The 14,153-nt window shown below is 47.1% G+C and overlaps 1 protein-coding gene across 3 annotated transcripts in view; it reads right to left on the bottom strand.

The window, feature by feature from the left end:
* Positions 1 to 14,153, bottom strand: part of DEPDC5 (DEP domain containing 5, GATOR1 subcomplex subunit) — a 93,308-nt gene that overhangs the window by 50,637 nt on the left and 28,518 nt on the right. For all 3 annotated transcript variants that reach the window (XM_082667208.1, XM_082667207.1, XM_082667209.1), the window contains exons 18-24: positions 14,056 to 14,125; positions 13,825 to 13,861; positions 12,834 to 12,954; positions 10,138 to 10,358; positions 6,331 to 6,534; positions 4,336 to 4,471; positions 3,248 to 3,345 (exon numbers count right to left, since the gene is read on the bottom strand). In XM_082667208.1, coding sequence (XP_082523334.1) covers positions 3,248 to 3,345; positions 4,336 to 4,471; positions 6,331 to 6,534; positions 10,138 to 10,358; positions 12,834 to 12,954; positions 13,825 to 13,861; positions 14,056 to 14,125 — 887 coding nt within the window. The remainder of the gene's footprint in view (positions 1 to 3,247; positions 3,346 to 4,335; positions 4,472 to 6,330; positions 6,535 to 10,137; positions 10,359 to 12,833; positions 12,955 to 13,824; positions 13,862 to 14,055; positions 14,126 to 14,153) is intronic.

Here is a 14,153-nt window from a genome sequence, read left to right as displayed (position 1 = left end):
TTTGGCTGCGTTGGGTCTTCGTTGCTGCACACGGGCTTTCTCCAGTTGTGGCGAGCGGGGGCTACTCTTTGTTGCGGTGTGCAGGCTTCTCGTTGCGGTGTGCAGGCTTCTCATTGCAGTGGATTCTCTTGCTGAGGAGCATGGGCTCTAGAGCACAGGCTCAGTAGTTGTGGCGCACGGGCTTAGTTGCTCCGTGGCATGTGGGATCTTCCCAGACCAGGGCTCGAACCCGTGTCCCCTGCATTGGCAGGTGGATTCTTAACCACTGTGCCACCAGGGAAGTCCCAACCCTGGCCCCTTAGAAAACACATGCTCCTGGTCACAAAGGGACTGGGCAAGGGTAAGGATGACCCTATTTAACTATATCACCCTGACTGGAGAAAGAACCCAAGGAGCCGACACCTGCTCTAAGAAGCTAAACACTGTAGGACATATTTACGAATTGATAGCTCGTATACCAATTAAACAGAATAATTATGTGGGTTGTTCAAATGCTGTCATTCTGGCAGCTTGGTTTTAGAAGTATAAATGTCTTTGTCAATAAACACACTAAACACTGTGAGGAGAAGATAAATAAAGATAAGCTCTTTCAGTCTAGTGGAGAAGCAGACGCAGAAACAAACAGTGGGCCCAGGATATGCCAAGTGTACAACTGCGTCTGGAGTTACGTGGAAATGTGCCTCACACCTCCTGGGAGGAAGCAAAACCACCAGGGAGGGCTCCAAGGAGGAGGTGTTGTTGGAGCTGATCCATAAAGACCAAGTGGATGTTTACAAGGCAGAATCAGGGGTTGAAGATAAAGGAAAAAGCATATTCTGTAGACGGACTAGTCTATGCACAGAAACATCAGGACAAAGATCTTCTGAGAAGGCACAACAGCTGGAATATAAACTGTGTTCATCTAATAAGAGTAATGACAACAACAGCTCTCGTTTGCTGAGTGCTCACCATGCGTGCCAGGCACTGTCCTTAGCGCTTTGCGTGGATTATTATCACACTTAATACTCAACCCTCCTCACAGATGAAGAAACCGAGGTACAGAGCAGTTAAGTACCTGGCCCAAGGGCCTCGCCGCTCTTTAGAGGTGGAGTCAGGACTCATGTCCTAAGATTCCAGAGCCTGTGTTCTTCCCACATGCAGGGCTACGTGGGAGTAGAGGCAGGTGAAGGTGTAAAGGCAGGTGGGGCCCAGGTGACGACAGGCGTTACAAGCTGTGAAGAACCAATAAACGGTTCATATGTGGGACAGAGAGGGTGATCAGACCAGACCCGCATTTGGAAATGGCCCATTGGTGACAGTACAGGAGATGGATCGGAGGGGACACGAACAGAGCAGGAGGATGATTTGAAGGCTACGGTGACAATCGTGGCCAGAAATGACACGGGTCTGAAACAAAGCAACGGTGGTGAGAATGGAGAATGTGGCCCAGAGTCAGAAAAGGAGGGGCAGGTGGGCAGGTGGGGGGGACAGCAAGACGTGAGCTCAGCTGCCGGTAATTAAGGATGAGGTAGCCGGGGGTCATCCAGGTGGGGAGGCCCGTCAGGTAGATGGATCTATGACTCAGGAGCCCAACAGGGAGAAGGTGAGCCCGAGGTGCAGGGGGCAGCAACCGCTTTCCCAATGCATGTGCACCAGGGAACTCTTAGCTCAGAGGCCTCTAGGATGGTGTCATTTGAGGATCTTCCACACCAATCGCTGAATAAGGATTCTTTGCAACTTCCTGCTTTTCCCCAGACTAGATTGTAAAGTTCCAAGACTCGTCTTCTGAGGAATCATCTGGTCTACGTGAGCTACCCACCCCAGGCCCGGAAGCACTCCACGACCACTGTGGGCAAATCCTGGTGCTGTTACCACCTGAGCCCATGGTTCCCCAGCTTCAGGTCACCAGGAAACTCGCTCAAAGTGTGGTCCCATGAGCCCCAGAGCAGCCCTCCTTGGTACAACCTGACCCCAAACAGCCAGGAAGGTCAAACTCTGGGTTCCTATAAAATGGCTCCTTCTTTTAGCAAAACAATAGAAACGTTGCCTTTAGCGTATTCTGAAGGTACTTTAAAAGAGTCTGGTAGACAAGTAACATTTTTAGCCCCCTGAGTACAGGGATAAAAAGTATCTTACTCACCCCCCAATTTTTATTCAATTTGTTTTCTCATTCAAAATAATGACAGAAAAGATGCACTAGAAATAGGAAGGAAATAAGTATAATCCTTTAGTAATTCTCTCACTGCCAGTCCAGTTTCCGAGCCTTAGCTATAGGCCTCTAGAAACGTCGCTGGCTGAATCCACCCGTGAATGGAGGAAAACTTCATTCACCAACTTAACACAACTTCACTTTCATTACGCCTTCCTTAAGCCAAGTTCCACAAATGCAGGTTAACTGATAGAAAACTAAGACACAAAGTAGCAGCACCATTTTTTCTTTCCGTTTTAATGTTTTTCATATTCATTTTGTATAATTATCTGCCCTTTGAGGCTTTCCAAAATCTGCCCCCCACCCATCCAAATTCATGTTCCCCTACCCCTGTAAAGTCTCTCTGAACACTGCTGCTGAAATCAGAAACAGCAGGACACCTGGCTACTGGCTTGAGCGATTAGTGTAACATCTCCACACCTCTGGGTGCTATGCTGCCGTATATGTAAAATATACTTAATAACCTACTGCCTACTGGGATGATCGCGTAAGATAACAGATATACAAGTGCTTCCAAAAAGCATAAACCCTGTATTAATACAAGTTCCTACTCTCCCTCCACTTAGAATCCCTTACCTTCTCACTCTCCTCCTGACCAAATTCTACCCCTTCGCGTCTGAGATGCGTGCCCACTTCTGTAGGCAACAACGTCACCCTTCTCTTCTCTGAACTCGTAGGTGGAACCACACTGCTCCCTCTGGGTCTCTCCTGATTGTTTTTATGGGGGTGGGTTTGCCCACACACACACACACATGTAATTTAAAGCTCTCAGGCCTGGTGTTGCCCACTACAGTGATCTCATAAGCAGCCCTCAATCATGACTCACTGACAGTCCAAGGATAAATGTGTTCTTGACCAACACGTTCTCGGCTAAAAACGTAAAGTGCAGCCCATTTATAATTCCATGCATTATACAGCACTGCTTCTAAATAGGTCACCCGAAATTGTGGCTGAAATGATCCGGAAATAGACATGGCCCTGCTTTTCTGGTTCCCACCTCGCTTCTAGGTGTGGGCCTGCTCTGAGCATCCCCACTCTGTTACCTCTTGGGTTGCTTACCTGCACCACTGCTGCTGAGCAGGCTGACAGGAAGCTCTTCTGTTCCAGTGAAGTTCAAGAAGGATGTGCCATCGCCAGGCTGGTGGGAAGCGCTGTGCCTGCAGAGAACAGAGCCCAGCCGCCTGGCTTAATGTGGATCATCACCTCTTTTATCCTGCTCACCCTGTCTCCAGGGGGTTTTCATCAAAACCAGGCCTGAACATTTGGCCACACAGGCTGGCAAACACTAAGACCCATACCATGGCCGCCAGGCTGCGGGGCTTGGAGTGTGTGCCAGCTCTGGTCTCCTGCCCTGGCACCCCAGCTGCTTCCCCACTGCCACGTCAGATGCCTGCCCCCTCCGTCCTAAGCCTCCCCTTGCTGATACCCACAGGACAACGTGAGGTGCTTGAATAGAGGTACCAAGTTAACCTGGGAAAGAGGTTATGCCCTGCCTGTATCCCTCATCCATCCCATGGGATGTTGGGATGACTGAAAAGGGATCAAAGATTGCTCTTTGCAAAGGTAACAGATCACAGCAACAGCGGGTAGTGTAGCATGGACTCGAGCATGTCAAGGCTTAAATGACTTTCTTCCTAGGCTGACTCTCCTCGGATGCCTTGTAACACATTCAGGATCCTGGTTTGAAAAGACTTGTTTCTATAAACACAGGCCTTGGTTTCCATTGCTTTTAGCATCAACTTCTTCTAAACCCAACAGTGGAATTCCTCAATGACCAAAATGACAAAAGTCATAGACTGACTGCCCAAAACACACAGCGGGAACCACCTGCCTTGGAACTCGTTTTCTCCCATGACTGAGGATTAGGAGAAACTCATGTCTGAGGTTGACAAAGCGTGTTTTGACTTAAAGCAGAAGCTAAAGCAGGGTCTGGGGAACATCTCTGGCAAAAGCATCTCAGGCTATTTGCTGTGCACTGGCCTGGTGGCAGGGACGACGCTGACAAAGGAAAGGCCCGCACGCGTGCACACGGTGTCTCCGAGTCTCACGAACGTGACGTTTCGCGGGCAGTCTATTCTGCTGTTGCCCTGGGTGCCCGAGCACGTTCTCGCAGTACCTCCCACCCAGTACCCCGTGCCCGGCCTCACCTTCCAGTGGCTTCATGGTATGCCAACTCCAGCAGCTCTGCAGAGGAGTGGGTCGGGTCCCTCTGCCCGCTGCCCTGCAGCTCTGCCATGTTCTGTCGGGTCTGGTGATGGATCTGGATAGCCTCTCCAGATGGTCCTGCCCAGACAAAGATCCACTGAGCATCATTCCCCCGACAGCCAGTGCTGTGTACTTCACCTCAACCTTCCTTCCTTCCCGCTGCTGGGACGCGGGTGATTGAAAGGCGACCACGCCACAGAGGCACGTCCTGTCTGTGACCCTCTGGCTCCCAGATGGGACATCGCCTCTTCCAAGCAAGGCTCATCCTCCTGTGAGGCTTCAGTCTAAAAATATTTTGGGGTCCTCTGTCTCGCACATGTCAACTGAGACACAGTAAAGAAAGATAACAGTATGGGAGACAAGGGTCCCTCCCAGGAGGGTCAACATGGGCGAAACGAGAAGGGACACACGAGAGAAACACCGATGACTCTGTTAGTACCTGAGATGATAACAGCTCCTACTTCAAGAGCAGAGGACGCACAAGGGCAAAACGGACATCGAGTAGGAGCTAAGTGAGAATTAGTTGCGTCTACGGAAACATGCTTCCTGGAGAATGATAGGTTTCAGAGCTGACTGTCCAACCAGGTTAGCGGGGATTGAAGAAGAGGGTATTTGGGCAAACCCCAAACGTGGAAGAGGCAAAACACAAGCTGGAGGCCACAAACTCGCTTGGGAAAGAGAAAAACCTCTGAGGATGGGGGTGAGGAGGCGGGAGGCTGGGGAGCCTGGCAGAGGAGGGCCTCGGCTCTTAGAGGGCCAGGTGGGCAGAGTATTTAGTAAACACATTTAGCTTTAGAAAAGCATGGGTGATGGGGGTGGGGGGAAGCACAGAAGCAGGAAGAGCTGACGGTCATGGAAGAAACATCAATAGTTCTCGTAAGAGAACTTGAAGGGAGCCGGTGGGGATGATGATGGGGAGGAAGGGACACCAGAAAGAAACAGGTAAGGTGACAGATTAGGATAGAGATAAGAGGGGCAAAAAGGGGGTTGGGAATGACCCCCAATTACAGCCAAAAGAACCAGATTCATTGCTCACTTATTTAACTTGTAACTCCGAAAGCAAGTACCAAAGAAAATAACTAGACACTTGCAAGCATTCAGCAGGATGGCTTCCTGAAAACACCCAGGAGGTTAATGTACCTGTTCCTCCCCAGCCCAGTAACAGCCCATCAAGCTGAAGTTTAATTTTAGCCACAGCTTTATAAAACCTTACTGTCATCTTCTTTAGGACAGAACACAGATCAAAAAGGATGAGCTCGGAGAAACAGTGAATTTGAAAAAAAAAAATTTATTTTTTAGTTTTGATTGGTTTTGAACTTTATTTAAATGGTATCATACAGAAAGTACACTTTTATGGCAGGCTTCTTTCATTATGTTTGTAAATTTAAACATGGTTTGGAATATGGCTGTAGTTTGTTTTTATTTCAGCTTCCCATTATAAAAAATAGAACTCGTTTATTTTAAGCTTTTTTTCCCCAATTTATTTAAACTAAAAAAAAAAGAAAAAGGAAAAAAAGAAATTGTTCACCCATTTCTCAAAAAAAAAAAAAATTTTTTTTTTCTGCTGTCAGAGACCCTGAGAGGAAACAAAGTAACATAACTCCGTGTAACCAAGACTGTAACACTGACATCCAGAGAGTAAGGAAAGGAAGGAGTGAACAAGAAGAGGGACTTTCGTCTCAGGAAAGAAAGCAGGTGGCAAAGCACAGTCCCTGTCAAACAGAAAAAGGAGCCCTTGGGTCTACACAGCTGGCTAGCTACAAAGTCCTCAAGGATCCTCACAAGAGCCCCGGGACAGACAAAGTGGGCGTGGCCACCCCATCTTCCAGGTGGGGCACCACAGGTGCAGAGAAGATGACACCCTTGACCAAGGCCACTCAGGGGACGCCAGGACTAGGAGTTCCCAGTCAGGGCTCTTTCCCGAGCGCCCAACTTACCCACAGGAAAAGTGTGCATCCAGCGCCTCCTGTTGGACGTAAGCTTCATGGGCATCCGCGAGGGTGCAAAGGGGTTGATCAGTGCCCGCTGGGGCATGTATCCCCCAGGTCGAAAGTGCAGCATGGACTCTGCGCTGCCCACGTGGAACCTCCCCGGCGCACTGGAGTCCCGCTGTGGTGGCTCCATCATGTTCTCCAGGACATCTGCCAGTTACCGTGGGGTGGGGGAGGCACAGAGAGAAAGCACAGGGTCACGGTGAAAGCAGAACTAGGAGGACAACCTGCGGAGGCTGACAAGGACCTTGGAGAGCGTACATGTTAGGGAACGAGGGAAATGAGTGAAATCGCCAAACTATAAAGGAATGAAATAATGGGTTTACTTTTTAAATACCTGGGAGAAGGGGGTTCTGGTTCCTAAATTACTGGCCCAGTGAAGCCACACCCAAACCTGATGGGGAGGACCACACATTGCCTGGAGACCTTAGATGTTGAGCTGGATGCAATGACTCAATAGTGGGTCTTGAGTTGTCTCCCTTTGGGGATGGGGCGGGTGCATTCTGCATGTGGGAGGAACAATACATGTACATATTTGGTGACCAGAAGGGCAGACCCTAGCAGAGATAGCCAATGTGTTCACTAGACCTGTTTGATTTTCCTCTGAGACACACAAGGAGACTGTAGTTTCCAGTCCCTTTGCACTGGGGCCAAATAACTGAGTTCCAGCCAAGAGAACACAGGCAGAAGTGACATGCTCCACCCGAAGGCCTGGACCACAAACCTCTCCACGCATGATCTCCATTCTCCTCTGCCCTGCTGTGGAAACTTTGGAGACCAGTGTTGATGACCATGGCATCCCGGGATGGAAGGACCATGGGGCCCTGAGTGACTGGGTGGATCAGAACCCCCTCCCATTAATGCAGTGGCCTGGAACATGAGTAAGCAATCAAACATTACTGTGTTAAAAAAACTAAATTCTTGGGAGAATAGAATGAAGAAATGGATGCATCCAGCCTTGACCAGGTAAGGAGATGGCATGATATTTAGACTCAACCTGTCCCATTCAATGGCAGACAGGTCCCTAACCTGAGTAGATCAAAGAGCTGAAACCTACAACCAACTCTGTTGGTGAGCATCCCATGTTTACTAAGCAAACACCCAGGTTAGAAAGTGGGTCCAGCAGATACAAATTCCATGGCATCAAGGAATGTCTTGTCCACCATTATCTACCCAATTCCTACCAAAGAACATGGTACATAGTAATATTTAATTCCTCAAGCCATTGTGCATGCAAGAAGAGAACATTCAGTTCTCCATGAAAACTGTATTTTTCACTGTAAATTAATGAAATTGATGGTCCAATTTATCAAATAAGAAAGAATACAGTCTAGTTAGTTATCATGGAAATAAAAGGAGAGAACTCAACTTTAAAAAAGGTGAGTACACACTTTGAAAAGGATAAGAAATAGGACTAAGGGCTAAAATGGGTCAAAAATATGGGTAGAGGAAAGGGGAAATGTTTCCTATGCTACACTGGGTAGGTGGATGGGTGAGAAGCCCTAAATATAACAGAGAAACTGGAAACAAAGGCCATGTGGATGGCATTGCCTGACACCGTTCCAGTGAATTGCTTTTTGGCTTTTCCAATAAACTCTCACATATCATTAAGGATGTTGAAATCAATTCTACCATTCAGATAACTTTTAAGAAAACTTGTTTTCAGGGGCTTCCCTGGTGGCGCAGTGGTTGAGAGTCCGCCTGCCGATGCAAGGGACATGGGTTCGTGCCCCGGTCCGGGAAGATCCCACATGCCACGGAGCGGCTGGGCCAGTAAGCCATGGCCACTGAGCCTGCACATCCGGAGCCTGTGCTCCGCAGCGGGAGAGGCCACAGCAGTGAGGGGCCCTTGCACCGCAAAAAAAGAAATACTTGTTTTCAGAGCTACTTGGATTGGGACTTCCCTGGTGGTGCAGTGGTTAAGAATCCGCCTACCAATGCAGAGGACACGGGTTTGAACCCTGGTCCGGGAAGATCCCACATGCCGCCAAGCAACTAAGCCTGTGCGCCACAACTACTGAGCCTGCACTCTAGAGCCCATGAGCCACAACTACTGAAGCCCACGTGCCACAACTACTGAAGCTCGCACACCTAGAGACCATGCTCCACAACAAGAGAAGCCAACGCAATAAGAAGCCCGCGCATCACAACGAAGAGTAGCCCCCGCTCACCGCAACTAGAGAAAGCACACATGCAGCAACGAAGACCCAATGCAGCCATAAATAAATAAATATATATATATAAAATTTAAAAAAATAAAAAGCTACTTGGATTAAGAGCAAATTTATCTCCTCAGAGGAGAACTGGCTTTTAGAATAACAAAGGTTTTTAAAGGATTAATGTGTAGTTTAACTTTTACTACAGACCCTTCTAAGAATATGTTTAACAGAATGGGAATATAACTGTCATGCAAACTCAGAAATTTCCAGAAGGTGGGAAAAAGCTAACCTAGAATTTTTTTTTTTTTTGGCCGCAGAGTTTGCGGGATCTTAGTTCACCAACCAGGGTTTGAACCCGAGCCCTTAGCAGTGAAAGCGTGGAGTCGGGGAATTCCTAGAAATCTTCAAATGTATTAAAATTCTTTTGAATACTAACCCTAATTAATGTAGGTGACATAGGTTATATTCTATAGTTGTGTAATTAAACATCTCCTTTCTCTTTCAGAATTTCCTTTTTATACTTTGAACCAGTTTAAAAAAAAAAAAACTTTTTTCAGCAGTCAAAAGATTTCTGGCTGTTGGCTCAGTGTCTATGGTGCCTAATGAATGAAAGATGAAAGCACCCTGCTCCTCGGTCCTCAGGCCCCAGGAGCCACCAGTTTCCCCTTCAAAGTGCTGGGAAACACCCCTCACCCTTTGGGAATCCTTCCAGGGCAACAGGAGGCAGCAGTGTGCACACAACAGTCCTAAATCAGTGATTAAAAGTCAGGAGGGCTACTCCTCCATTTAGAAAACATTCTTGAAATATCAAAATTATGGAGGAGAATGATTAGTGGGAGGGTATGGCTCCAGAGGGGTAGCAGAAGAGAGGCCGTGAGGATGGAATATCTTAATTGTGGTGTGGTTACATATGTCAACACATGTGCTAAAACTTCACAGACACACACACACCCACAAATGCATGTACGACCAGTGAGCTCCGAATAAGCTCTGTGGATTGTACAAAGGTCATGTTCCTGGTTTTAATACTGTACTAGTTATGCGAGATGTTATCACTGGGGAAAATGAGTGAAAGCTACACAAGACCTCCCTGGATTTTTTTTTTGGCATTTCCTATAAATCCATAATTATTTCACAACAGAATGTTTTCCAAACAGGCAGGAGGGGGCTGTATACTTGAGTTGCAGATGCCACTGGATGGGTAAGATAAGATATAGGAAAAGCAGCACCTGTGCTCCCTGGGCCATGCCAAGTTAACAGGTCACTTGAAGTGGAATAGAGGAAAGAGGCTGTTTTAAGTGTGGCTCGAATGGAAATGCTAAGGAAATAAGTAAACACTTTAACCTTAGGCCTAAGAAAAGCTCTACCTTAACATATGGAAAGGTAGACATTTATAGGGAAGAGAGAAGAAAGGGCAAAGATGAAAATAGTATAACACACACACACACACAAACAGCTAAGGCCATTCGTACTCACTGCACCTGCATGGAAATAATTAACACATGGGACTTACAGCCCACACCTATCCATGGTCCCGCCCATCCCCGCTACAGGAAGGCAGCTATCCCCACCCTGCCCAGCCCTGCCCTCTGACCTCGAGTGCTGGTGTAGCCCAAGGAGCTGCTGACTTCATACTGGTGCAGGTGGGGGTGAGGGATCATCAGGATGTTGGCGCTCCTGCCCAGGGAACTGTCGTCAGAAGCCTGGCTCCTCACCTCCTCTGTGGGCAGCGGCTGGCCAGGCAGGGAAGGGCTGGATGAGACATCACAGGAGCTGGCGCTCTTCCGACTGTGACTCTCCCGCTCTCGCACGGACCTGGTGGGTAGAGACCAAGTCACACCAAGCGGGGGGTGCTGTCCGACCTAGAGTTACAACTCCCAAATGGATCCCCAGCCTGGGCTACATGGGAGGCCAATAACGAAAACCCCCAATGGGATCTCCGAGGAGGTAATGTAGGAGGGACTCTGCCCTGAGCAGCTGGAGACGTCGTGGAAGAAACGGGGGAGATGACTGACAGTCATCCAATGGCCGGAGTCCCAGGATCAGAGTTGTAAAGAAGCAATTGCTCAGCCTGACCCCACCTCATCCCACCATCAAGCTCGTGTCACTGAGAATGGGGTTGTGAACCGATGTCACCCAAGAGGAAACACACAGCACAGCCTGAGATGTCTTCCGGCATCAAAAATTGAATCTAAATCTAATCAAGCCTCTAGAGATAATTGCCAGTTTACAGCAGATTCAGAGACAACAGGAAAAGTTAAATGTCATATGGAAATAAACAAAGGAAGAAAGCAAGACACTCTGCGGTCACAGAAAATGACATAAGAGAAAATGCAACATGTGCATCTTCTTCAGATCCCAACTCAAACTAAGTAACTGTAAAAATCACAGTTTTGAGACCATTGGGAAATCTACAGAGGGACTGGCTATCAGGGATATTAAGGAATTAGTGTGAATTTTGTTACCAGTGACAAGGGTACTGTGATCAGATTTTTTTTGTTTTATTTCTTATTTGTTAGAGAGACACATGCTGAAATATTTACAGGTTTAAAAAAAAAGAAAAGGGGGCTTCCCTGGTGGCGCAGTGGTTGAGAGTCCGCCTGCCGATGCAAGGGACACGGGTTCGTGCCCCGGTCCGGGAAGATCCCACATGCTGCGGAGCGGCTGGGCCCGTGAGCCATGGCCGCTGAGCCCGCGCGTCCGGAGCCTGTGCTCCGCAACGGGAGAGGCCACAACAGTGAGAGGCCCGTGTACCGCAAAAAAAAGAAAAGGATACCTGATATCTGTTTTAGAATACTCAAGCGAAATTTCAAATGTGGGAGAAGTGATAAAACAAGATTGACAACACACTGATAACTGTTCATTTCACTGGTCTGTTTGAATGTTTCCTTAATAAAAATTTTAAAAAACGTATGCCCTTATTAAAACATGAAACTCCCTGAGGGGAAAACCTCTGGAAACAGCAGGAAGAAGGATCAGCAGGAGAGGAGCCCAATGGGGTACAAAATTTCAGAATGGAAGAGTCAGCAACCGCCGATAGGGCCACCGCTCTGGCATCAGAGCTGTTCTCTTTCCACCTGGAAGGATTTTAAGGGAGAGCTTAAATGGAACATGAAAATAGATCCCATGGGCTGACTACACTTTTCATTATTTCAACAGTAAATATTTAAGCGCCAGCATATGCTCAGCCCAGCGTGGGGATAGAGCACAGATTAGGGCACAGTCTGTGCCCTCAAGGAACACAGCCTGAGTCTCTGAGACACCAGGTCTTGCCGTCTTTGATCAGAAGAAAGAAAACCAAGGATCTTGGACCATGAAAGGGTTCTTAGACACTCAAGAAAAGCACCGCCGAGGCCCTAGGCAGCATCTATGTGCAGGGGAGCTGCTGTTAACAGCACTCACTGTGAGCTCTAAGCATTCTCGGGACCAGACATCAGGATGGGATGAGGGGAAAGGACAGAAGAAGAGCACGTGGCCACTCTAAGCCCATTTGTCACAATGTGAAGAGACGGAATATTCCTCCAATCAGTGATTCTTCCAATCAAAGCACACTTTCCATGTCTAAGAAATGTGGAAAATGGACTCGCGGTACTTGGTCAACTAGGGAAAAAAATAAGCTAGAGCTCTGTTTCACATTTCATTAAAAAAAAAAAATTCTATATAAAGAACTAAGTATAAAAACCAAGACCGAAAAAGTATTGGAAGAAAATACAAAAGACACGTTTCTAACCTTGGAGTGGGGATGGCTTTCTTACACAAGACCCAGAAATGAGTATGTTGGTAAATCTGACTATATCACAATGAAAAACTACTACATGACCAAAATACCATGGAGCAAATTTTAAAAACAGGAATAAAGAAAGAAAAGTCTCTCGCCCTCTGGGAATAATAAACCTAAAAGAAACTCTGGGCCCTGGGATCGATCGGTTGATCAATCTATCTATTTACCTATCTATCTATTATTTATTAGTGGCCGCCTATCTATCTATCTATCATTAGTGGCCTCCCAGTGAAATGAAAATTCCAGAATTCACGAATTGCTTCTCTTGGCTAGAAAAAGCAGAATGCTCTCCTTATGAGGGGACAATACTTCATAGCAAACATAGCTAACAAAATGGCTGGGCCAGAGAACCAGAAAACAGACTCCCTAATGATCCACATACTACGGCTTCCACTTGGCTAATTTTAATTTAAGATGTTTTCAAGGTTGCTCTCATGCAGGTCCCTACTGGGCCTCAGGTTTTCCTAATCAGCTTCTACATCCACCCCAAAGTGCATCTGGCAGAAAACCTGCAGGTGGCGAGGCGCTGAGCCCGGGATGGGCCTGGCAGCCTGAAGACTTGCGCGTCATAAGCATCGTAATCCACTTGGATGGGAAGGGTGTTCTCAGATTCTTTGGGAGTCCCCAGAGCTGAAACACACAAATAATACAAACTGTCCTCAAAACACATTTCAACAAGAGGTCTTCGGATGGTCTTCATGAAAATCTGCAAGATATAGGTCATCATCACCATCTCCCCCTGAAAATAATGGGATAATAACCCATTCGTCAGGTTACTAAGATTAAATGATTTATATGTCAAAGCGATATAGAGATTACTATTTACTAGCATTAAGTAAAGGCAAGATGATGGCAGCATTTCCTTCTGTGATCCCACTTTAAAAATATCATCTTGGGCTTCCCTGGTGGCGCAGTGGTTAAGAACCCACCTGCCAATGCAGGGGACACGGGTTTGAGCCCTGGTCCGGGAAGATCCCACATGCCACGGAGCAACGAAGCCCGTGCGCCACAACTACTGAGCCTGCGCTCTACAGCCTGTGAGCCACAACTGCTGAAGCCTGCACACCTAGAGCCCGTGCTCCGCAACAAGAGAAACCACCGCGTTAAGAAGCTCGCGCACCACAACAGAGTAGCCCCCGCTCACTGCAACTAGAGAAAGCCCGCGAACAGCAACAAAGACCCAACGCAGCCAAAAATAAATTAATTAATTTAAAAAAAATAAAAATATCATCTTAATGTGTATATTTAGTCCTTTAAAACTTTCCACCCGATCCCTACAATTGACCTATGGAAAAGAAAAATAAGGTTTTGTTATCACCCATTTTGCAGCTGACAGGACAAAAATATACAGGATCACTAAGGGACCTTCCAAAGATCACACAAGGGGAACTCTGGTCTCCCAAACTTGGCTGTGAATTTTTTACGCAACCTCACAAAATCTTGTTGCCATGGGTTAGGTGACTCTTTCTAAAAGTGATGAAAGGAGAAAAAAATACTCACACGTATCACGGCCATTTTTTGCTTTCTCAGAGGCAGGCTGCAAAATTAAATAGAGTTTATCACTCCTGGGATTTGCTTTGTTGTTTATTTATTTAATGCAGAAAACTATAAAGTACTAAGACAAATTTCTCAAATGCTATTCATGACCACTGGGGGATAGGAGGTTTCTTAGGCCCAAAATAACAACATCAGTGACAGTCCCTAAAGGCTCTGCTGGTGGGTGAAACCTACCTTCTTTCCGGCCAGTTTTATTCGTGGGGTGAAACTATTACAAAAGAGCTGGCTTTTGGATGTGTAGAAACTGCAAAAGAAACAGACAGGGTCATTCA

The sequence above is a fragment of the Grampus griseus genome (genome assembly GCF_964374135.1).
Source record: "Grampus griseus genome assembly, chromosome: 12".
Classification (NCBI taxonomy): Eukaryota; Metazoa; Chordata; class Mammalia; order Artiodactyla; family Delphinidae; genus Grampus; species Grampus griseus.
This window is presented reverse-complemented; position numbering and strand designations above follow the sequence as displayed.